At 43.7% G+C, this 24,345-nt stretch overlaps 1 protein-coding gene across 5 annotated transcripts in view; it reads left to right on the forward strand.

Moving 5' to 3' along the window:
• The window catches only part of UNK (unk zinc finger), a 71,216-nt gene continuing 46,871 nt past the window's right edge, over nt 1-24,345 (forward strand). For 2 of the 5 annotated variants that reach the window (XM_060252130.1, XM_060252132.1), the window contains exon 1: nt 7-266. In XM_060252130.1, coding sequence (XP_060108113.1) covers nt 169-266 — 98 coding nt within the window. In that variant the 5' untranslated portion in view covers nt 7-168. Of the gene's footprint in view, nt 267-24,345 lie in introns of all 5 variants that reach the window. The other 3 variants (XM_060252131.1, XM_060252133.1, XM_060252134.1) reach the window with 3 other exon arrangements.

A 24,345-nucleotide genomic window follows, 5' to 3' on the forward strand; every position in this document is an offset into this window, starting at 1 on the left:
CGCCCTCACCGGGACTACAAGCCCCAGCATGCTTTGGGTAACCCGGGGCGGTAATGGCGGCGGCGGCGCCTGCGCACTGCGATCTCCGTGCGGACCGCGCAGAGTGAATAATAAAGCTCTCGTCCTCGGTGGGAGCGGGCGGTGGCGGAGGGAGCGGAAGGCGAGAGCATGTCGAAGGGCCCGGCGGCGACCGGGCCTCCCGTGACCGGGCCGGTGGCGCCCGCCAGCGCGCTCCAGGCGCAGCCCGAGAAGCCGCAGCACTACACGTACGTAGCCACAACGCCCGCAGCCGCCGCTCACTGCTCCTGCCGCCGCTCCTGCTGCCGCCGCCGCACCCCTCCGCCCGCGCGCCACACACGCCTGACGTCAGCGGGCAGCGTGCGGCACGCGCGCGCGGAGACCAACCGCCCGCCCGGAACCGGCTGGAACCGGTCTTGGCCGGCCTGGGCCCGAAGAATCCCGCGGGAGGGAGGGGGCGGGGCGGCAGTTGACACCCCCTCGCGGGGCTTTGCGTGCCGCGCGCAAACAGGCCCCTCAGGCCGAGGCCCCCAACGGCTGTGCCCCCCCCCCCCACACACACACCCCGTGCCGCCTGGGGCGCCGCTCCGACCTCAGGAGGGGGCAGTGTGGGGCCGCCCGTCGTCTCTTCCTGCCATCCTCTTCCATTGTGCTGCCAGTTTCATAGGGACATGTGAAGCTGCCTTCTACTGAATCAGACCCCCCCTTGGTCCATCAAAGTCAGTATTGTCTACTCAGACTGGCAGCGGCTCTCCAGGGTCTCAAGCTGAGGTTTTTCACACCTCTTTGCCTGGACCCTTTTTGGGAGATGCCAGGGATTGAACCTGGGACCTTCTGCTTCCCAAGCAGATGCTCTACCACTGAGCCACCATCCCTCCCCTAATATGAACATATGAAGCTGCCTTATACTGAATCAGACCCTGGGTCCATCAAAGTCAGTATTGTTTACTCAGACTGGCAGCGGCTCTCCAGGGTCTCAAGCTGAGGTTTTTCACACCTGTTTGCCTGGACCCTTTTTAGTTGGAGATGCCGGGGATTGAACCTGGGACCTTCTGCTTCCCAAGCAGATGCTCTACCACTGAGCCACCGTCCCTCCTGCATATGAAGCTGCCTTCTACTGAATCAGACCCTGGGTCCATCAAAGTCAGTATTGTCTACTCAGACTGGCAGCGGCTCTCCAGGGTCTCCAGCGGAGGTTTTTCACACCTATTTGCCTGGACCCTTTTTAGTTGGAGATGCCGGGGATTGAACCTGGGACCTTCTGCTTCCCAAGCAGATGCTCTACCACTGAGCCACCGTCCCTCCTGCATATGAAGCTGCCTTCTACTGAATCAGACCCTGGGTCCATCAAAGTCAGTATTGTCTTCTCAGACTGGCAGCAGCTCTCCAGGGTCTCAAGCTGAGGTTTTTCACACCTATTTGCCTGGACCCTTTTTGGGAGATGCCAGGGATTGAACCTGGGACCTTCTGCTTCCCAAGCAGATGCTCTACCACTGAGCCATCGTCCCTCCCCAAATATGAACATATGAAGCTGCCTTATACTGAATCAGACCCTCGGTCCATCAAAGTCAGTATTGTTTACTCAGACTGGCAGCAGCTCTCCAGGGTCTCAAGCTGAGGTTTTTCACGCCCATTTGCCTGGACCCTTTTGAGTTGGAGATGCCGGGGATTGAACCTGGGACCTTCTGCTTACCAAGCAGATGCTCTACCACTGAGCCACCGTCCCTCCTGCATATGAAGCTGCCTTCTACTGAATCAGACCCTGGGTCCATCAAAGTCAGTATTGTCTACTCAGACTGGCAGCGGCTCTCCAGGGTCTCCAGCGGAGGTTTTTCACACCTATTTGCCTGGACCCTTTTTAGTTGGAGATGCCGGGGATTGAACCTGGGACCTTCTGCTTCCCAAGCAGATGCTCTACCACTGAGCCACCGTCCCTCCTGCATATGAAGCTGCCTTCTACTGAATCAGACCCTGGGTCCATCAAAGTCAGTATTGTCTTCTCAGACTGGCAGCAGCTCTCCAGGGTCTCAAGCTGAGGTTTTTCACACCTATTTGCCTGGACCCTTTTTTGGAAATGCCAGGGATTGAACCTGGGACCTTCTGCTTCCCAAGCAGCTGCTCTACCACTGAGCCACCATCCCTCCCCTAATATGAACATATGAAGCTGCCTTATACTGAATCAGACCCTGCGTCCATCAAAGTCAGTATTGTCTACTCAGACTGGCAGCGGCTCTCCAGGGTCTCAAGCTGAGGTTTTTCACACCTATTTGCCTGGACCCTTTTGAGTTGGAGATGCCGGGGATTGAACCTGGGACCTTCTGCTTACCAAGCAGATGCTCTACCACTGAGCCACCGTCCCTCCGCTGACCAGCAGTGGCTCTCCAGGGTCTCAAGCTGAGTTTTTTCACATCTATTTGCCTGGACCCTTTTCAGTTGGAGATGCCGGGGATTGAACCTGGGACCTTCTGCTTACCAAGCAGATGCTTTACCACTTAGCCACCGTCCCTCCCCTGACCAGCAGTGGCTCTCCAGGGTCTCAAGCTGAGGTTTTTCACACCTATTTGCCTGGACCCTTTTTGGAGATGCCAGGGACTGAACCTGGGACCTTCTGCTTCCCAAGCAGATGCTCTACCACTGAGCCACCATCCCTCCCCTAATATGAACATATGAAGCTGCCTTCTACTGAATCAGACCCTGGGTCCATCAAAGTCAGTATTGTCTTCTCAGACTGGCAGCGGCTCTCCAGGGTCTCAAGCTGAGGTTTTTCACACCTATTTGCCTGGACCCTTTTTTTTTTTTTTTTGAGATGCCAGGGATTGAACCTGGGACCTTCTGCTTCCCAAGCAGATGCTCTACCTCTGAGCCACCGTCCCTCCCCAGAAAACCCCGCTTGCCATGCCATCATCGCCTTCCACCCCTTTTCCATGTATGGTACCACACTACCTCAGGTTACACAAAAGTCAGGTAGCTTTATGAGCCAATGCTCAAAAACAAGTTGGAGTGCAGGTGGTGTTATAGCTTTTTTTGGTGTCTCTTATGTATAGGGGGTATGGCCCTTGCGCTGAAAACAAAATGTGCATCTTTTGGCTTTCTTAAGATTAGGACAGTTGCAAAGAACGGTTTCAAAATATAAATAGCATCAAAACAATCGGTGTGCTAAAGCCACGTTGACTTCCCTTGTGTTTGCAGATGGCTGGGATGAGGTCTAGCATGTTTCTCGGGTTATGCCCAATTAAAATTTTAAAAATAAGGAGAGTTGTGAGTGTGTTTTTTTCTACTGAGTGCCCTGAAACTAGTGTTAGGAAATAAAGGATGTCAGGGTTCACAGAAATGGCATGTGGATTAATGGGGTGTTAGCATAAAATAAATGCCTGTAACTTAAAGTGTCTTGAGAATATAGTTTTACTGACAGTTGATTTAATACACAAATATTTATTTAGGTAAGAAGCATTGAAAATAAAGGATCATTTTGGAACCTTGGGGTTCTGATGAAAGTCTGTTATGTTTCTTGGAGGTTGCATGAGGAAAGTATTGTTCACAAATCATATCAGCAGCTGGCCAACCAGACACATGTTATTGGTGATAACGAGGCTTATTGTACCTTAAATATGAATGAATTTATTATGACATAAAGTTTGGTGAGCTAGAGGCGGTCAGATACATGGAATTATTACTTGGAATGTGTCAGTGAGTGCTGTGCAGCTTTAATCATTGCAACCTTAGTGCTGCTGGTGCAAATTACATGTGGGGTCTCATTTGGCACAATAGCGTGTATCTATGGGGTTAAGCTAGCGATAGCTATAATTTCTATATATGCCTAATGCTGTAGCACAAAACTGTTGGGTAGTAAGGGGTGGGCCAGAGGACAAGAATGGTTGGTTTCGGATGGCTGGTTTGGGGAATGACTTGCTATCAGGCAGGGCACTCTAGGCAAGTCTAACTGCCCCTCCCCCAATGATAATGTCACTGAGTCACATGGGGGGTGCCCAGTTGGGTGCCCCCAGAAGGCTGGTACCCTAGGCAGTTTCCAGCCCTGCCACCAGGCATCTTAAAGGGGCATTGGTATGTTGTGTGCTTGCTTCGGTACAAAGAATAATGGGATAAATGCAAACCATTTTAGATGTATAAAGTATGATAGAGTCAGTAACTTCACTGTGGTACAGCTTAATTATTAGTTGGATGTAACGTTTTTATTAGGGCATTCCGAATGGAGAGGTAGACGTGCTTCGTTTTAAAGCATCTGTACGCCCCTGTTTGTATGTCTGAGAATGGTGTAGTTTAATCTCGAGTGTATGTTACTGCAGCAGTAGAAATGGAAATAATGGAGTAAATTACACCAAGCATGCTGCAGAAAAAAATGTGTGGGGGAGAATATTCCTGTACAGTCCAATATATCGCTTGGTTTTTCACACGTGTCTTGAGGGTGCCATGTTTTTGAAAGTTATTGGTATCTGATGAAGGGAGCTCTGACTTGAAAGCTTATCCTCCCAGAATCTCGTTGGTCTCTAAGGTGCTAGTGGAGTTGAATCGGGATGTTATTGCAATTTGCTGCTCTCAGTGCAAGAAAGTAACTTAAAATCTTGTAGCAGAATTGTAACTAGCACGTTAAGGAACTTAGTTTGTTGGATTGTATCAGTGGACACTTCTGTGCTCATGTTTGTTTATCATCAGTCCCCTGATTCCCCCAATTTCAGGCAAGGCAGCGCTACTGGAGCCTCATGGTAATGTTGCTGAGATATGATGTATATATGAACTTTTGTCTATACATTTGCTAGAGGTATTTCTGGCTAACTTTGTCCTTCTGTGCATGTACAGTAATTGTGATTACAAATTTTTTCACATACATCCCCACATAAGCACGGAGGAAGTATTACTAGAGTGTGCTGTGACATCATACTGTATGGGAAATACAAAACTATAACACTCTTCTATTAGTGATTTCTTTTCCCCCCCCATGCTTCTCTATAATTTTGGAGCTACCGTTTTGAGAAATCAAATAACAGTTAACATGAAAATTCCTAATTGCTGAAGTTTTTTCTCTGTGTAGAAAACCCTGTTGTTGTAATTTGCCTTCCCCCAAACATAAATAAGAGCACTAAAAGCAATCTCTTAGGACATCATGTTTGTTACACTGATGTATTTCTGTTTATCACTTTCCATGGATAGCATCCTCTGATGTAACATGGCATGAGTTGAGTTATCTCACTTTCAGTAGATTGCGGGTATATTAACATGCTCCCAGAGTCTGAGACTAGCAGCAGTGACTGTAGACAGAAATATTACATCATCTTAACCCTTTCAAAATTGAAATTTTAGACAATGTTAGATTTGGAATGAGATGTATCTTTAGCATCACATAAAGCAAGGCAATGCAGGAAGCAACCCTGAGAAAGAAGTACTTGGTTCCCTTAGCCAGTTGCACAACCCAGGCTGGTTAAGTAGTATGACTTGAAACAGAAGTTTTTCCTTTTTAAAAGTATTGTGGATAAGAACTGAAAGTAGCAGATGTATGGTCCTAAAGGATGTGTTGTAGTGCCTAGGAGCAGCTTTTGCTCATCGCTTTTAAAATGTGACCCTGTCTGTATGATGAAAATACTTCTGAGATGTGGTATCTTTTCCTAATCAGCAAGGTTAATTTTCAATACATGTCCCTGGTACTTTTGAATGCTAACAAAGCACATTTCTGTCATGTAGAAAATAATTTTGCTGGTTTTGTGATGGCCATGTATATTTAGCACTGGAAATTCCGTGCCAAAGAAAGCTCTTAGCTGGTATACTTCTTGAAACTTTTTATTCTTCATATTCATTATACTTTTACAGGCTATTGAAAGGAAGAAAGAGATATGCGAGGCATGTATTGTAGGAATGTCCCTAGAATTAGGGAAAATGCATATTCAGAATTATATGAACTAGGAATTTAAGTTTCTTCTTACAGGCAAGATTGTTACCTAAATTCTGCCCCAGTAACGTATTATGTCCTTGCGTAAAATATATACATGCATGCACATGATGTGTCTCTTTTATTGTGGTATTATGAGTACTGTACTGGAATACACTGACACCACTAGCTTCAATGAAGTTATAACTGAAGGCATGACTGTATAAGATTATTCAGTCCCAAGAGTTCTGGGAGTATAAAATCTGAACTCTCTTACTTCCTGTAATAACCAGTAGGTCACCAGTTTCTCTCATCTGCAATCTGCAGGATGGTTACTAATTGGTCCTCAGTTGAAGGGGAAGCCTGTTCACAGGACAGTGGAGGAATACTGTAGGGAATATCAATAGGGAAATGACGTTTTTGATAGTGAACGAAGTGTAGTTGACGGCAAGATACGTGTGTTTCATAATGAAATGATCAAGACAGTAGTTGATCTGAGGTGTGCGAAATACTGATTTGTCAGTCTCTTTTGAAAGCAAACGTATGAGCATGAATGTTAATGCGTTTTATTAGAATATCAGTCAGACTTTCAGGCAGTACTTTAGGTTTGCGCCATTAATTCTGGTGATGTCTGTGTGACTAGCGTCTTGAACCTGACCTAAACGTATTTCCTCCTGTTCAGGAAGCCATTCCAGACTACTGGATCTGAAAGTTCACCTTTATTTATGTAACTTGTTGGACACATTTTTGCTTTCTTCATAGAGCAGCATGTTGTGTACCTGGTCGTGACGATGAACATGGAAGAATAGGATGTTCATATGGATTTCTATCAATTACGTAAAAAAAAAAAGTGTTGATATCCACAGGAGTAGCTTTTAAGTAACGACAGGCTTGTATCACTTGCAGATGTAGTACTTTGGTTTAACAAGGTTGTGCATCAGCTTGTATTTCTTCGGCTGTATTTCTTCAACAAATAGGTCTAGCTAAATAAATCAGTGGGGTTATTCTGGAGTTGTTTAAGGCTAGCAAAAATGTTTACTTCCTTGTTCTTGAGGATGGAGTAGTATTTGGAGCGTGTCTTTCAGAATTTTGGCTTTAGTTTTGAGATGCATGCTTCCACAGAAAGGTTAAAACGGATAAAAGGAAGTACTTCTTCACCCAAAGGGTGATTAACATGTGGAATTCACTGCCACAGGAGGTGGTGGCGGCCACAAGTATAGCCACCTTCAAGAAGGGTTTAGATAAATATATGGAGCACAGGTCCATCAGTGGCTATTAGCCACAGTGTATGTGTGTATATAAATTTTTTTGCCACTGTGTGACACAGAGTGTTGGACTTGATGGGCCGTTGGCCTGATCCAACATGGCTTCTCTTATGTTCTTATGTTCACATCCTGCTGAAAATAGATCCAAGAGACATGCTTATACTGAACTGTACTTTGACTTCAAATTGTGACAAGTATTTTGCTGCAAGCAAAGATACATGGAAGCAGCCAGTGATACATGGTGGTGTGAATTCTGTATGTTTTGCTGTAAGTAATTATTATTATCGAGAATCAAGAGTTTTATAAACTAGCAAAAGTAATATTGGTGGCAAGTGTTATATATGGTTGTAGATAAAGTTGAGAGCATCATGTATTTATTTGGCCTTGCATCCATTGTGGAGTTTTATGTGCATCCATTGTGGAGTTTTTTGTGCTTATGACTGAATCTTTTTATCTTGTCAGTCTGATTTACTGCTTGATTATTTGTGTTGTTATTATAAGTAGTACCTTTAAGGCCCACAAAGCTTTATTAAGAATGTAAGCTTTTGTGTGCTAGAAGCTCCCTTCATCAAACAACGAAATGGGGTACAGTTAGCAATGCTACATATAGCTTGTGGGTAAAGTTAAGCATGCAAAATAGTACAAAGTTAGAATCCAATGGCAAAATAGTGAAATTAACAAATTGAAATAATAACAGTTTGGTCTGGATAGTATAAGTTGCATGGGACAAGAGCAAAAGGCAATAAACATGTTGGAATTGGAGAATGGTGGTAAGAGTGACAGTAAATGTGGAGTTTGTTAGTTGCTCTATTGGATTCTAACTGTACTCTTTTGCATGCTTAACCCTACCCACAAGTTATATGTAGCACTACTAACTGTGCCCCATTTCATTGTCTGATGAAGTGTGCTTCTGGCACACAAAAGCTTATACTCCCAATAATTTTACTGGTCTTTTTTTTTTTTAAACCTGTTTATTTAAATCATACAATAAGCATAACATTACTATAACCAATCAATACAGAGTAAAAGAATTACAACTGTTAAACAAAGCATAATTAACAACTGTGCTGTCTAGGGGTCATATACTTATGTATAGATACATATAGAGTGATTAATATATTAAATCTCTCCTTTCTAATCAATAAAACATAAAATTTTGGTATTTTTCAGGTACTTTACAATATTCTTTATTAGAGTTTTCAATATATTCGAAAAAAGAAAACCAGTGCTCTATAAAAGTGTTTCTGCATAGTGGAACTTCTTGTCGGATGATTTGAGAAGCAAATTTATCAATCGCTAGTACATCCCAAATTTTCAGGAGCCATTGTGACTGAGTAGGTTTAGAAGGGCTTTTCCATTTTGAAGCTATCAATAATTTGGCGGCCATTATGAGTAGACAGGCCAGATCCCTTTTTTCCTGAGCAAACTTAAAATTGGAACAGTCATTTAGTAGAACAAACTCTGGTTTTTTTTGGAATAGTAACTTTAAGTATATCATCAATAACAGATAACATCGTCCCAAAACTGTTGGATTATGCAGCAACTCCACAAGCAATGGTCTTACAAGTGCTACTGCAATCCAACTTTGTTCTGTTGCTTCAGACCAACATGGCTGCCCACTTAGATCTAGTATTATTAGTAGATACAGATATCAGGGGATGTGCTGTGGACTGGTTCAAATGATCTCTCATGGATCAGACTCAAAGGGTTGTTACTGTAGACCAGCTATCTTCTTAGTGGGAGTTGTCTTGTAGGTTTCCACAGGCTGCGATCTTATCTCCTGTGTTATTTATCCTCTATGTAAAGCTTGTAGGAGAAACTGATGGCACCCACTTTTGTATCTCTCCATCCATGCCCTCTGGTGAGGTGGTAGAGGTCTTGAACCTCTTCCTGACGGCTGTAGTTAAATTGCTCAAAGTAAACAAGTTGAAACTGAACCAAGATGAGATGGAAATGATCCTGGTGGGAAGATAGAGATCTTGAAGGACATTTCAGTGGGATTCAGCTGACCCTTGCTGACTTGGCTATGAGTCTGGGAGTTATACTGGATCCGGCAGTGCTGGAGAAGCAAGTTAAGTACAGCTGCAAAAAATGCTTTCTTCCAACTCAGCCTAGCCCACAAGTTAGGAGAACCAGTTTGATGTAGTGGTTAAGTGTGCGGACTCTTATCTGGGAGAGCCGGGTGTGATTCCCCACTCCTCCACTTGCAGCTGCTGAAATGGCCTTGGGTCAGCCATATAGCTCTCGTAGGAGCTGTCCTTGAAAGGGCAGCTCTGTGAGAGCCCTCTCAGCCTCACAGGATGTTTGTTGAGAGGGAAGAAAATAAAGGAGATTATGAGCTGCTCTGAGACTCTGATTCAGAGTGGATGGGCAGAATACAAATCCAGTGTCGTAGTCTCCTCCTTCTCCTCCTCCTCCCTCTCCTACTTTGACATGGTTGATCTGGCTACCTGTATCCTTGCCACAGTAACATTGAGATTAGATTTTTGTAATGTGGTCTATATAAGTTTTCCACTGACATCAACATGGAGACTTCATTTAGAGTCGGATGCCACAGCTCAGTTGTCATCAGGAGCTAGACAGAGCATGCTTATAACTATCCCTTTGCAGTAACTCATTAGCTGACCATCAGTTGGGTTCAGTTCAAGGTACTGGTTATCATATACAAAGCCCTTCGTTGCCTTGGTCCCTCATATCTGTGGGACCACCTCTCTCTATGCTCCACCACAATAACTTTGACACATCTCTGCAGAGCCTGCTGCAAATGTGCAAAATCAACAACTGTCCATATGTATGAATTCTCTGTTTTGGTCTCCCCTTTATGGAATGACTGCCTGATGAAGTTAAGGCGGCTCCCAATTTCCTGGCTTTCCAAAATTATGCAAAGATAAGTTATTCAAGAGGGGGGTTTTACACTGTTGCAGAATTAGGGCTGGATTGTCTCGGCCCTCAGCCAAGCCTATGGTATTTCAATTTCTATAGTAATTAACCTCTGTAGATGAAATTTTGGTTCTGTTTCCCAGGAGGCTTTAGGACACTTTGGATGATCTGACCTTCCTGGTACAGATAATGCTGTACACGTCTTTAGCCTCGCATGATTTTGGGCTTTTGGGATGTTTATTTACGATCAGATTCTAAATAGTATCAGAACCTAGCTTTGTGGACTCTCTTAGTCATCCTAGCTCTCTCCGAGCTTCCTTGAGAGATAGAAATAAGAGGACCGAGTTCTGTTGTGTATGTCCAAAGTGTATGTCAGATGCTCACCATAGGGTTGATGGACAGTTACATTCGCTCCTATGGATGGGAAAACAGTATTTAATGTGTGAGCTTATTCTCGTTGCTAGTTGTTTTAAGTCGAACACCCTCGTTATGGGTCTTGAGTTAGAGCCACCAAGGATATCCTTCATAAAATTACTGCGCACAATGTTTAAGTAATGAATTTTGGACTAATGTATGTTTCGTACCAGATTTGTTCATGTTTTACAGAGTTTACCTTTGGTATTGAAGTTAAATAAGAGGTGTTTTTCAACAACTGTCTCTCTTTTTCATGCAACTGGGAAATCAGCTTCTCGCCCTCTCCAAAGGAACACAAGGAAAATGGGATTGTAGGTACCTGCATCCCTCACTTCCCCAACACACACAGGTAGTAGGGCTGTACTGTAATAAAGTCATTCCAAAAGATGCTTTGGTAAAGGTGCAGGGACTGTAGACCAGGGGTGTCAAACTTGCGGCCTGGGGTCCAAATCAGGCCCCCACAGGACACCTATCAGGCCCCCAAGCAACTGGCTGCCATCTGCTTCCTTCTCCCTATCTCTTGCTTCTTTCTGCATAACAACTTGCTTTGCAAGGCTTGCTCAATCACATAGGAGCTACAGAGCAAAATCTCTTATTTTCTCAACTGGCTGAGGCTCCTCCCTTGGGGAGGAAGCAGGGAAGGCAGAGCTTGTTTTTCCAGACTCTCTCAACTGCACAGCAGAGCTACTGAGCCAAATCTGTCTTCCTTCTATTGGCTGAGGCTCCCCCCCCCCAGTCCCCTGGGAAGGAAGGAGAGAGCTCCAGCTTCCTTTGCCCCATTCCCTGGATCCCACCTTCAAGCACCTTTAAGACCAACGAGTGCTAACATTTTAAGCATGTTTTAAGGAATTTTTTTTAATAAAAATCTTTAATTGTGTTTGTCTATGTCCTTTATAAATTTATCTCTCTGCTACCTAATCTTAAAGAGGTATACACATGGCCTCGCCCAACATGATTCAGCCCAACCTGACATGGCCTGGCCCAACAAGGTCTCTTTCGTATCAGATCCGGCCCTCATAACAAATGAGTTCGACACCCCTGCAGACTGTATTACCGCATACTGTCTGTTGCTGTAACTACACTCATCCTTTGTAATTTCTGCATCGTTTAACATGTCATGTTTAAATTCTTACGCTTTGTTTCAGATTTCTGCAGTCTTAACCCTATTGTGTTATTTATCAGATGTTCTGTCCTGTTTATTGTATTGATTTACACTGTGTAATCTGCCTTGGTGGCCCATAACCGCGGGGGAGCGGAGGCTGTGGGGGAAATGAAATTTGGATCCATGCATAAATAAGAATATATAACTTTGCATCCCGTAGCTATTAATGTGTGAGTTTTTAATACTTATACATCTAAATCAATGGTGCAATCATTGAAAAGTTTGCTTGCAGTTTGGAGTGTTACTTGAAATGAAAATGTTTACAACACTTGGATATTTTATTTGGTTGTCTAGATGAAGTGCTACATGTTCAGATAACTATGCTATTCCTTGGGTTCTAAATCTGTGAAAATAATGTTTATAGGCAATAATTGGACACTCTAGGAAGGTTCTTCCAGGTTTTTCCCTCTGGCATTAATTTTTTAACTTTCTCTCTCTCAGTGGTTTAGATGTTAGTCAGCTTGTCATTATTTGGAAATGAGTGTTCTTTTTTCTTTAATGCAAATTTGTTTAAGGCAGGGGTGTCAGATGTCTGTCCCGTGGGCCAAACCAGCCCATGCAGGGTTTTAATCAGGCCTGTGAGGCTATTTTTCCCCCCCTCTCCCATTCAGTCCTCACTGTTTTAAGCTCTGAGGCTGCCGTAGTTCCCAGCTCCTCCTTCCTTGTCTTGGCAGGGGCTAAAGCAAAGCTGCAAAGAAAATGCAGAGTGGATTTCCCACCCAGATCTCTAGGCACATAGACCTGTTTTCCTTGCAACTTTGTCTATGCGGCAATGTGCTTCAATAGAGTGGAGCTCAGTGTAACTTCCCAGCATTCCTCTGGCCAGCTGAAGCTTCCTTTGAGACAGCTTTGTCTCTGCTCAACGGATGTTTTAAATGTTTAAGTGTTTTAAATAATTTTAAATTGTAGTTTTTTATTGGTTAAATTGTAAAAATGTATGTTGTTAGCCACCCTGAGTCCGCTTGCGGAGAGGGCAGGATAAAAATTTAAAGTAATAAATAAATAAATAAATAATAAAACTGGTGCCTAGTGAGTACTCTAACTTGGGAACCCACAGCCAAAGAGGGATATTACACTGGAGAGCCATTGCCAATCTAAGGTAGACCCGGGGTGGGGTGGAGGAGAAGAAGCTTGCAATGCCCTGCCATGATTTCATGATTTCCCAGGCTGAGAACATTTTATATGGTTAGTTTCTGCTGTGATCCTTTTGTTTTTTCTTAACGTTTTATTTTTAAAATTGCATTACAAAATCCAATTTTTCTCCCTCCTTTGCATTTTAAACAAGATATTGCAAGAGTTTTAAGCATGTTTAAAGTTAAAAGTATGTTTAATTGTGTTTGTGTCCTTTATAAAGTTTATATCTCTGCTTTCTGGCATCACATTTTATGACGTGCATGGCTCAGCTCCACAAAGTCCCATTTATGTCAGATCCGGCCCTCCTAACAAATGTGTTTGACTCCCCTGGTTTAAGGTCGGGGGGTACATGGGTGGGAGGGAGAATGACTGAAGGACAATCCTTCATGAATGACTAGGAGGTGTTAGGCAATTATGTGCCAAGCTAAAATTTTGTTCAAGCACTGTAAGGCATGCGCAAAAACTTTGCATTTTCAATTGGGGAGGATGTTATACTGTAGAACAGTACTGTTCTAGATCCCAGAAATAAAATCAAGCAAATTTTACCTTGAAGTGTGTCTTACAAATAAATTGTGCTTTGGTGGTTTGTCTCAGACTCTGAAAGAAACTGGGTTCGCTGAAAGTTAAAGCAAGTAGGAAGTTAAACAATAACATAGTGATCAGAATTTAGAAATCAATAAATAAAGCTATTTACCTTGTGAGTATTTGTACCAGAATATCAGACCTCACTCAATTGAGCTCTGAGAAGCAACAGGATATAGACTTGCTGGAGGGGTGAGTGTTTTTTCTCTGCCTTTCCTTAACTGTTGAGGAGATTTAGCTGAGGTAACTGCGTGGGAGGACAGTGTTTGAGGGTGTGTAAGAGTGTATAACTTGTGGGACAGTGCTACCTGTTTGAGTAAGTGTGGGTTCTATTTGTCTCTGTTGCCTGGGTGTAATTTAATTCACTATAATTTGATTACCTGCTGACTCCACCCTCTGCTGAGTGAGGCTTCTATTGTGTAAGGCTGCTCTTCTCCAGAGGCGTGAGCTGTGACTCTTAGCCTTGGGGTCAGCCCTAGGGGCCCTGTAGGAAGGTGAGTAGCTCTTCACAAGTAGTTTTGGGAGACAGTTTTGCAGGTATAAGATAAACAGAACTAATTTTGAAATGAATTGCAGTAGCCTGGCCAGTGAAGGAGCTGAGGCAGTGGCGTACAAAGTTTGTGGCATATTTGTATTCTTACCTGAGGGTAACAGTGATTACACTTGTAGAAAGTGTAAATTGGTAGCCCTACTGGAGGAGAAGGTAGAGGGACTTGAAGCACACTTGCCCATACTCCAGTTTATAAAGGAAGGTGAAGATTTAATGGATAGAATGCAAGAGTCCTCTTGAGAGAGAGCAGCAGAAGAAGGAGGAAAAGGTACCTTGACGAATAGAGGAGCTCCCAACACAGAAGGAGGGTGTATAGAAAAAGATAAAAGCAGGACAATCAGGAGACATTCTGAGCCTTTGTTGCTAAGCAATTGGTTCCCGGATTGCCTCATAGATATAGATTCTGAACCACTGGAACAAGGGCTACTTTGCCAGCCTCCATGAAGCTTGAAGGAAATTTCTCAGGCTCCCCGTGGATAAGAGCACTTGAGCTTCTGCTCTCCAATATAGGAGAAGGCATGTGCTGGTAATTGGGGATTTCCCTGCTGAGAGGGGTAGAACTTAAAGTGGGCCGGCCAGACTTGTCATATTGAGAGATATGCTGTCTACTGGGTGCATGCATCCAGGGCATAACTAAAAGGGTAGGAAAACTCATCAAGTCCACAGATTATTATCCTTTCTGGCTGATCCATGTGGGACCAAATATATGTCCTGTTACAGGCCAGAATGTATTAAAAGAGACTATGTGACTCAGGGTAAGAAGGTGAAGGACCTGGGAGCAAATGTGTTTTTGTCAGTTCTTCCTGTGGTAGGCCTTGGCTTAGGAAGGGAAAGAAGAACACTGCAAATAAATGACTATCTACATAGATGGTGTCATCAGGAAAGGTTTGGATTTTTGGATCATGGCTTACACTTTCAAGATGAAGCTCTTCTATTGGGAGATACCGACATGTCAGTTTGACATCTATACCTGGAAAAGTTTTAGAACAAATCATCAAACAGTCGGTCCTGGAACATTTTGAAAGAATGGATGTGATTACTAAGAGCCAGCATGGTTTTCTCAAGAACAAGTCATATCAGACTAACCTGATCTCTTTTTTTGAGAAAGTGACTACCTTGCCGGATCAGGGGAGTGCTGTAGACATCGTTTATCTTGATTTTAGTAAGGCTTTTGATAAGGTTCCATACACTATCCTTGTTGACAAGTTGGTAAAATGTGGTTTGGATCCTGTTTCCTTTAGGTGGATCTGTAACTGGTTGACAGATCGCACCCAAAGAGTGCTTGTGAATGGTTCCTCATCCTCTTGGAGAGGAGTGACAAGTGGAGTGCCTCAAGGATCTGTTCTGGGACCTGTTTTGTTCAACATCTTTATCAATGATTTGGATGAAGGAATAGAGGGAATGCTTATTAAATTTGCAAATGATACTAAATTGGGAGGGGTTGCAAACACAGAAGAAGAAGATGATATTGGATTTCTATCCCGCCCTCCACTCCGAAGAGTCTCAGAGCGGCTCACAATCTCCTTTACCTTCCTCCCCCACAACAGTCACCCTGTGAGGTGGGTGGGGCTGGAGAGGGCTCTCACAGCAGCTGCCCTTTCAAGGACAACCTCTGCCAGAGCTATGGCTGACCCAAGGCCATGCTAGCAGGTGCAAGTGGAGGAGTGGGGAATCAAACCCGGTTCTCCCAGATAAGAGTCCGCACACTTAACCATTACACCAAACCATTACACCAAGTCAGAAACAGGATACAGGATGACCTTGACAGACTGGAAAACTGGGCTAAAATCAATAAAATGAATTTTCACAGGGATAAATGTGAAGTTCTGCATTTAGGCAGAAACAAAACCGATCCTACCTCTGCTTCGTCCACATGATGAAATTACTCTAGTTTGATCTGTAAGACAGCAGGTTGTTCAAGCGTCCTACTTGTGGTATCTGGGTTGAGAAGGAACTTCTCTAGTTAATTTAAAAAAAAAAACCTGGTTTGTGCACTCACTTCAAACTTTACTTCTGGTTCTGGTTTGCCAGCCTTTTGCAAATCATGGCTGCTTTCATTTAGAATACAGTACATGTGACTTCTAAGGTAATATCAGGTACTTGCAGCACAAGTACCTGATATTAACAACCAGATGTATACAGCAAATTTTGGAAGAGTTTCACTGGTTATCAGATCTTCATGGCTAAATTCAAGATATTGATTCTTACCTTTACAGGCCCCAAGATCCTTGAAGTACTGTCCTCACCATATTTTGCCTCTTTATTCACTGAGGCCCTTGGTATGCATTCCTCTATCAGAGAAGCATGCAGGGAAGGTGTCATGGTGTAGCCCCTTCTTGTGAGATCTTGGAAGATAAGCAGGGTTGGTACTTGGAAGGGAGACCACCAAAGAAGATTCTGCAGAGGATGGCAGTGGCAAACCACCTCTGCTTCTCACTTGCCTTGAAAGCCCCTTGCTGGGGTTATCATAAATGGGCTACGAAATGACAGCACTTTACACACACAGCAGGGGTTTAGTTCTCAAAATGTTATAGATCAGTGGCCCCATACTTGTGAAACTTTCTGCTATTGGAAGCCCATTAGATCCAGAAGTCTGGTCAGTTCAGTTCAGCTTTATTACGGTCAAAGACCAGAACTTAAATACCCATGGATAAAATGCCAGGGCAATAAACAGTGGGCAGTTAAATCTGTGGTGTGTATGTCAATACTTGGTCTTGAATTACTTTCAGATATTTGCATATCTTATTTTTGCTGTTTGTTTAAATCAATTGAAATGAATAGGTGTGTCCATCCATTAAAGAGTCCCCGTGTATGTCTTTCAGCATGTGGATTTCTGGATTAGGATATGATAAGGGGCTATGTGGCGAGTGGCAGAACAGGCCTGTTCCACTCGGGCCTCCAAGGTTTTCCCAACATCTGGAGAGGTTTTCTTGGGGGTAACCATTGTCACCACATAAGCTTTGTAAGGAATTGCCCACTGCAAGGGTCAGGACTCCCAGCTTCCCTTCCAAGATCTAAGGCAGGGGTCCTCAACCTACGGCACGCGGGCCAGATGCGGCCCGCTGAGGACGTTTATGCGGCCCGCCGGGTTATGGCAAAATCAGACCGGAAGTGACGTTCGACCTAAACTTGCGTTAGCAACGCACACTTCCGGCACTGGGCTGAGGCGGCAGAGACAGAGTGTGAGGCGATACCGAGGTGAGGTGAGTTCCCAGGCCGGGGTGTGTGGTGTGGGGAAGGGAGAGAGATGCAGAAGACGGAGAACTGACGGCCCGCGGCCTTGTACCGTAACGGCAGTCCGGCCCTCCAACAGTCTGAGGGACAGTGAACTGGCCCCCTATTTAAAAAGGTTGAGGACCCCTGATCTAAGGCCTTGCCTCTGTATCTCATGCTGCCCAGCACCTGGCCATCACATGGGCAGCTTACTGTTTTGTGTGCCCTTGGAGGAATAGCCACTTGCTAACTGCCTGCCTTGCCCCCAGCACTCCTTTTAATAGCACGTCCAAGATGGCGGAGGTCCATGTGATGTACATTGCTAGAGCCTGGCATTGGCTAGGATAAGGCGATTCACAAATCTAAATAATAATACTGAAAACCACTTCCAGCACCAAAAGTTATAAGGTACTTATTAAAGAGAAAATATTCACAAGCATATTTTTAGCACAGCACCAGACTGAACAAGGGATTCGAAAGAAGTGCGTAAGATGCAGTTCCTCTGTCCCTCTCTATACGTGTCCTATTAAATGTTAAAATATAGGACACCCTCCCTTAGCTTAGGATGTTATAGATCTTTACAGAGTTACCTTGCAGCTTTCTCCAGCTCTTCAGGCCAGCACATGGTTAATTATCACCCCCCCCCCCCGCCAAACCTCAGTTGTCTGCTCTGATGGACTCAGCATAAAAAAGAACTTCCTCCTTGCTCCCCTGAGTTTTATCACTTCTCCTTCCCCCACCCACTGACTAGATCAGGCCAGGTCAGAGAAGTTTTTTCTGAAATCTCCAGAATTTCATTCTTGAAGGCTCTCTAGTATTTAACACCTCCAAATCTCTGTTCCCTACTTAAAAAGGGGAGAACTTGACCATCCCATTGTCTAGACCTATTAGCACTTGTATGAAGGTAGGCTGAGGTGAGTCTGGAACTGACCGCCCCCCCCCCCTGCTTCCTGCCTGTTCTCTGTCCAGAGGGGGGGACTTTTAAAACTTAGAGTGAAGCTTTTGCTCATTTCAAACCTCCAAAGAAAAAATGCATTTCTTCACAAGGTGTATTAGAATATCATCATTTGCTTGAACACAAAAGTCCATTTCTTCATTACAAAATGCCGGGTAGCTGATTATGAGTATTGAAGGTGAAGAAATCACATATTTTCCTTATTATTTTCAATGTTATGCCAAATCTTGAAGTACAGGCGACAGGTTTTGGACCTAACTCTTAGTGAACTGTAGTTCTGACTAAACCCTGTATCTTCAGACAGCTTTCAAATGGAATTGCTTATATTTTAAAAGTTCACTCTTGTAAAAAGCCATGCTGTTGCTGGATAAACATGTCTGCCATATAATTTTAAATCTGACCCCAGTTTTGTCTTTTACTGCCCCCATATTTCATAACAACTACATCGATGTTTTCCGCAATCCTCCACTTTTCAGAATTACATTTTAAATTCTTGTACAAACATAATACTAGAGATCATTTTTTATTTTCCGACGTTCCTAAATGCATAATGAAAAAAACTCTGACATTTTAAAATCCTTTGAGGAAATGTAGGGGGGGAAAACTTACACAAATTGTACTGGCGTATATTCCAATTCAATTTTAATAACCTTTAATGGCATTACAAAGTATATTCACTATCCCAAGCCACGTTACAATGTGTCTTGGAACAGTAAGATGTTACACCCAACAATCTCTTTGCAGTAGCAAAAGTCAGCTTCACAATACCCCATTATTAATCACTAGTGTTTTTGGTATTTGTGGAGTTTATCGTCGTGGTTCTGTGCAGTCCTGCATGGGACTGTGCTTCTTCAGGCCTGCCATGGAGAGGAGCTAGTGAACTATAAGGAATTTTCTAGGTTCCCAAGAGCACTTCTCATCCCTTCACCAAGTTTGTGTATTTTCTGCCCCCCAAATCACATGATGTGGGAGGGGCAAGCCAGTTTGGTGTAGTGGTTAAGTGTGCGGACTCTTATCTGGGAGAACCGGGTTTGATCCCCCACTCCTCCATTTGCACCTGCTGGCATGGCCTGGGGTCAGCCATAGCTCTGGCAGAGGTTGTCCTTGAAAGGGCAGCTGCTGTGAGAGCCTTCTCCAGCCCCAACCATCTCACAGGGTGTCTGTTGTGGGGGAGGAAGGGAAAGGAGATTGTGAGCCGCTCTGAGACTCTTTGGAGTTGAGGGCGGGATATAAATCCAATATCTTCATCTACCTCACAGGGTGTCTGTTGTGGGGGAGGAAGGGAAAGGAGATTGTGAGCCGCTCTGAGACTCTTCGGAGTGGAGGGCGGGATATAAATCCAATATCTTCATCTACCTCACAGGGTGTCTGTTGTGGGGGAGGAAGGGAAAGGAGATTGTGAGCCGCTCTGAGACTCTTTGGAGTTGAGGGCGGGATATAAATCCAATATCTTCATCTACCTCACAGGGTGTCTGTTGTGGGGGAGGAAGGGAAAGGAGATTGTGAGCCGCTCTGAGACTCTTCGGAGTGGAGGGCGGGATATAAATCCAATATCTTCATCTACCTCACAGGGTGTCTGTTGTGGGGGAGGAAGGGAAAGGAGATTGTGAGCCGCTCTGAGACTCTTTGGAGTTGAGGGCGGGATATAAATCCAGTATCTTCATCTACCTCACAGGGTGTCTGTTGTGGGGGAGGAAGGGAAAGGAGATTGTGAGCTGCTCTGAGACTCTTCGGAGTGAAGGGCGGGATATAAATCAAATTTCTCCTCCTTCTCCTTCTCCTCCTCCTCCTCCTTCTCCTCCCTCCTTCCTGCCACCAACAAGAGAGGACAGAAATTTCAGCAAATTTCATTTTTTGTTCTGTGTGAGGAAAATGTTCCTTGTTCTCTCTGAAAAGATTCTTCTCTAGGGGGGTCTTCTCGGCACTATCCAGAACGGCCCTGTTTAAAAAGCACAGTGAATGCGAGGCTATGATGGCTCAGGCTGAAGAGTATTCATCATGTCTCCTCTGCCCCGTTGAGGGACACGATACAACCTCTTGCCAAGCTTGCTGCCACCTCACAGGCGTGGGAGGAGAGGGTGGCTAGATTGAAGGCAGTTCTCTGGGAGGAAGCCCTGTCTGCCACAGACCTAAACCCAGAAAAATTGCCTGAAAAAAAAGACAGAGGGAAGTTTCTGTGGGCTCTGCCCCAAATCCCACTTAAACGCCTCTCATGGAACTTCACGCCCAACCTCTGAGCCATCAGCTTAAGAAGGTGAGGAAAAAGATGTAACAGTCAAGCTGTTCTGCACCTAAGTGTCAGAGATCCCCTCAGCATCTGCAGTTGCTGTCAAAACAACCTTCTCCCCTCAGCACTGAGTCTTATCCCCAGGTCATCACTGACTGTGGTCTGCCGAGATCTGTGCCAACCTCTAGAGCAGAGGTATCAAACATGCGTCCTGAGGGACAGATCTAACTCCCACAGGGCTTGTACGCAGCCCGAAACAATTGCCTGTCATCTGCTTCTTTCTCCCTCTATCTTGCTTTCTTCTGTGTTACAGCTTGCTTTGCTAGTCTCTCAGTTGCACAGCAGAGCTACTGAGCCAGACCTCTCAGCCCTCCATTGTCTGAGGTTCCTCCACCGCCTCATTTCCTAGGGAGGAAGAGAGGGGGAGGGAGGGAAAGAACAAGAGCTTACTTTGCCCAGTTCCCCCAGTTGCATGGGAGACATACAAAGAAAGCACATTTAAGACCAACAAAGTTTTATTCAAGGTGGGAGCTTTTTGCCTTGTGACAGAGTGAGAGAGGAAGAGTGTGTGTTTTGTTGGGCTGCTTTGCTGGGGCTCTTCTCGGTGCAGCTAGGTTCCCCTCCACTTTTTCACTGTATTTCATGCCCTCATGATCCAGACATTCCCAGTAGGAACACAATGTAAACTATTTAGATGAGGAATAACAACAAGCCAGTGAGGTGGATTAGACGGAAAGTGTGTGTCCAGACCAAGTTCACCCAGCACATTTCCTTCACAAGCCCCAGATTTTGAATTTAGACTTCTCAGATTGTCGGCTGGTACCGACCCCACTATACAATCCTGTCTCTCTATTTGTGCACTGCTGCATAGGAGTGGTATTTATTTCTCTGGGGAAGACTATAGTTTTGTAGACAAACGCATAGCCCTCGGTCTATGACATGGTGCCGTCACATGTTCTTGACTGTCACTAGAAGCATCTTTTGTACAAAAGCTCACAATGCCCAGTCATTTCATGTTTTCCTCTGAGTCTTAGGAAATTTCTGTAATGAATGTCAATAAATCAAAAGTAGGTTTGCAACTTACTGTTAAAACACCTGAACAACAAATTCAAGATTGCTACAGCACAGACACTGTCTCTAGTTTTTGATGCAATAATTCAGAGCAAGAAGTGTCGGTTATCAGAGACTGTTAAATAAGTAAAATACTTCAAGTGTACTAATGTTTTAAGCATGTTTTAAGGTTTTTTTTTAAAAAAATCTTTGATTGTTTTTGTCTGTGTCCTTTATAAGGTTATATTTCTGCTACCTAGCATTACATTTTATGGCACGCATGGTCTCAACAAGGTCTCTCTTTTGCCATTTAAAAGTTGCATTATATGTATTTAACAGTGTAAAGGTTTGTTCTAAAAACAGATTCATTTACAAGTCCAGTTTCACAAACAAATTATTTTCCATGCATATTACATAACTGTTCGCAAAGAGCACTGAATGCATATAATTTCTTTATCCAGTGTACAAAAAAACCAACAGAAAATACGCAGAGCAAATTACTTATTGGTTTCCTGCAAGCCACTTTTCTTTTTAAAAAAAAAATTCAAAAACTTTATTGAACCAGAAACATAACAACATAACATACAGTCATACATTAAATATAATGAATGAAGGAGGATAAAAATAAATCAAACGGAACAAATAAAATAAATAAGACAGACACGTGGCCAAAAGCAATCCTGCACAGTACAAAAGCATTATAGTTGATCACGAATACTTAACAGCTAATAGTAAAAAACAAAATCTATATACTTTTGACGCCGTTTACGTAGAGCTGATTGTTCAGATTGCACAAAATAAAAGGGAACCACTTTCCCAAAAAACTGTTGGTAGGCACTGAGGATTTCAACCTGTACTAAGTACAAAGCAATTTTATCCATCACAGCAATAGCCCAGATTTTTGAGAACTATTGCTATAAAGTTGGAATAGATTTAGATTTCCAAGAGCTAATAAGAGCTTATCAGCCATTAAAGGAAGAGAAATAATTTCTGCTTTAGAACTAGAAACATGTGTTTCCAACAATTTAATAAAATAGACTCGGGCATTAATGCAAGTTCAATATGAATGATTTTCTTCCTGAAGGGTATAATTTGATTTCTGAAACCAAGAACACGCAGGCATTCCCAGTAACAATGTGGAAAGGTATCTTTCCCATTACAGCCCTTCCAACAATTTGAGTTAGATTGACTTTTAGCATGATATATTCTCAGTGACGTTAAGTCCCACCTCAAATACAATTTATAATGTTGAAGTCTAATATTCAAGGAAGCTGTATGGAATAATTTAGATGCCCATATGGTTGACCAATGTTTTTCTGAAAGTAAACCTCCACAGTCCTCAACAAAGTCGTTTATGTCAGAGCTGGCCCTCATAACAGATGTGTTTGACACTCCTCAAGAGACTACATTTTACTGGGCAGTCCTTCAGTTCCAATAATACTTAATACGAACACATTATCGAGGCAGCAAACTCCCTTACCCTCTAGGGATAGGGGTTGTTCTTCATCAGTTTCCAACACCAAAGCCATCAACATCTCAACATCAAAATGCCATAGAAAGGGAGGGGCTATTCCACCCTGGTACCCAGTCCCAATGATGCTCCCAGCACAATGGGGAAATTGGGATGGCCATCAGTTCCCATCCTGATATGCACCATCCCTCAGCTCAACATTGAGTAAAAGGAATTGCTTGACTTCATGTCAGTTGGTTCTGTAGGTGGCATTGGAAACCTCTGACTAGCATGCTCCGAGCCCAGCTCAGAAGCAACTTCCTTACGATCCTGGGATGACAGGGTGTGTGAAAAGTTGGTTCTGTCATCCACTGAAGATCTTAAGATATATATTGAGAGCAAATTATAAAGATGGTGTATGTTTGTCTACCGAGCCCCAGTCTAAAGACCCCATAACGGAGGTCTTATTCAATCCTGAAACTGGTCCAGTAACCTTGCATCTAATACAAGAGATTAAAGATGTGGCCAGGAATGCTTGTGGTAAACCAGCTTCCGTGTCTCCCTCATCTAAGAAATAGGAATCTCTCTACCAAGTGCCAGAATACCGAAGTAACTGTCTTTGCAGCATCAGAAGGAGAATTCTCTAGTTTTGGAAGTTCTACTAGGAAGAGGTGGTTCTGGCTTCCATTCACTACCTCTTGATAAAGAGGGATGCAAAGCATATAACTTGGGAGATGTGGGGCTCACTGTTGTATTTTTGACTGCTACTATGGGGCATTACCACATGCTACTATGGGAAAAGTTCTTGTTCGTTGAATCCGTCCCTGAGGAAAATCAGCCCATGGTCAAAGCTATCCTTACTGAAGGCAAGAGACTGGGGAAACAATTCATTACATCTACCCATGATTCTGACAGCCATAGCAGAGCTGTGGACTCTGGCCTGGTCATAAGATGTTACTCTTGGCTCAGGTCATCCGCTGTGCTAGTCGACACTAGGGCAAAACTTGAGGAGCTTCTCTTTGAAGGGAGGGAACTTTTCAGCGTTCCTAGGTTAGGAAAGGACTTGCCAGGCCTAAAAGAATGCCTGCATGGTTAACGACCCAATTCATGGAAGCCATTAAAAGCAAAAACACTTATTTTAAAAAATGGAAGGTCTGCTCCAATAAAGTGAAGCCACTGATGGACCTCTGCTCCATATTTTTGTCTAACCCCCTCTTGAAGCTGGCTAAGCTTGTAGCTGCTACCACCTCCTGTGGCAGTGAATTCCACATGTTAATCACCCTTTGGGTGCTTCCTTTTATCCATTCTAACCCGACTGCTCAGCAATTTCATTGAATGCCTACGACTTCTTGTATTGTGAGAAAGGGAGAAAAGGACTTCTTTCTCTACCTTCTCCATCCCATGGATAATCTTGTAAACCTCGATCATGTCACCCCGCAGTCGACATTTCTCCAAGCTAAAGAGCCCCAAGCGTTTTAACCTTTCTTCATAGGGAAAGTGTTCCAAACCTTTAATCATTCTAGTTGCCCTTTTCTGCACTTTTTCCAATGCTATAATATCCTTTTTG

Source organism: Heteronotia binoei, chromosome 13, assembly GCF_032191835.1.
Source record: "Heteronotia binoei isolate CCM8104 ecotype False Entrance Well chromosome 13, APGP_CSIRO_Hbin_v1, whole genome shotgun sequence".
In the NCBI taxonomy this organism is placed as follows: Eukaryota; Metazoa; Chordata; class Lepidosauria; order Squamata; family Gekkonidae; genus Heteronotia; species Heteronotia binoei.